At 51.9% G+C, this 616-nt stretch overlaps 1 protein-coding gene across 1 annotated transcript in view; it reads left to right on the top strand.

Annotated features, from left to right (window-relative positions):
* Nucleotides 1–616, top strand: part of LOC106873411 (uncharacterized) — a 52,645-nt gene that overhangs the window by 17,564 nt on the left and 34,465 nt on the right. The window contains exon 2 of the mRNA XM_014920766.2: nucleotides 61–613. Within this exon, the coding sequence (XP_014776252.1) occupies nucleotides 155–613 (459 nt within the window). The 5' untranslated portion in view covers nucleotides 61–154. The remainder of the gene's footprint in view (nucleotides 1–60; nucleotides 614–616) is intronic.

Genomic DNA, 616 nt, shown 5'->3' with positions numbered 1-616 from the left:
CAACAACAACTTCTTGACGTTGCAATCAACTGACAAATTATGTTTTTTTATATATTTCAGGTGATTGGTGAATTTTTAGAAGACTGGACGTAACTCGGATTTGATCCCGCGTCACATCATCAGAGAAGGTAGTGTGTGTGTGTGTGTGCGTAGTATGGCCTGTGTTGAACTGAAAGCAGTCAGACTGATGCAACTGCGACGAAGTGGTGGAGCGGTGCTGAAGAGAGGAGACGATGACAACGGCCGATCGCCACTGAAAGGCTCTTCGACGACATCGGAGGACAGCGAAATGGTGGTGGACAGCTACAGATGTTCTGGTTCGGTGACATCGGAGGAGATGGACGGCGATGAGGTGGTGGTCACCAGTAGGAAAGGAGAACGACACGACGAGGACGTCGACAATGATGACGATGACGACTGCGACATGAACGACGACAATGTATTTTCTCCGGAAATCTCGACACTCCCAACTTCCTCCTCCACCCCTCCTCCTCCTCCTCCTCTTGCTGCTGCTACTGTTCCTGGTGGTGGCGGTGGTGGTGGTGTCTTGAATCCGGAGAAGATGAATATCCTGGGGGAGAAGAAGTCGGCGGCGGCGGGTAGCGGCGGTGACGTT

This window comes from Octopus bimaculoides, chromosome 28, assembly GCF_001194135.2.
Source record: "Octopus bimaculoides isolate UCB-OBI-ISO-001 chromosome 28, ASM119413v2, whole genome shotgun sequence".
In the NCBI taxonomy this organism is placed as follows: domain Eukaryota; kingdom Metazoa; phylum Mollusca; class Cephalopoda; order Octopoda; family Octopodidae; genus Octopus; species Octopus bimaculoides.
This window is presented reverse-complemented; position numbering and strand designations above follow the sequence as displayed.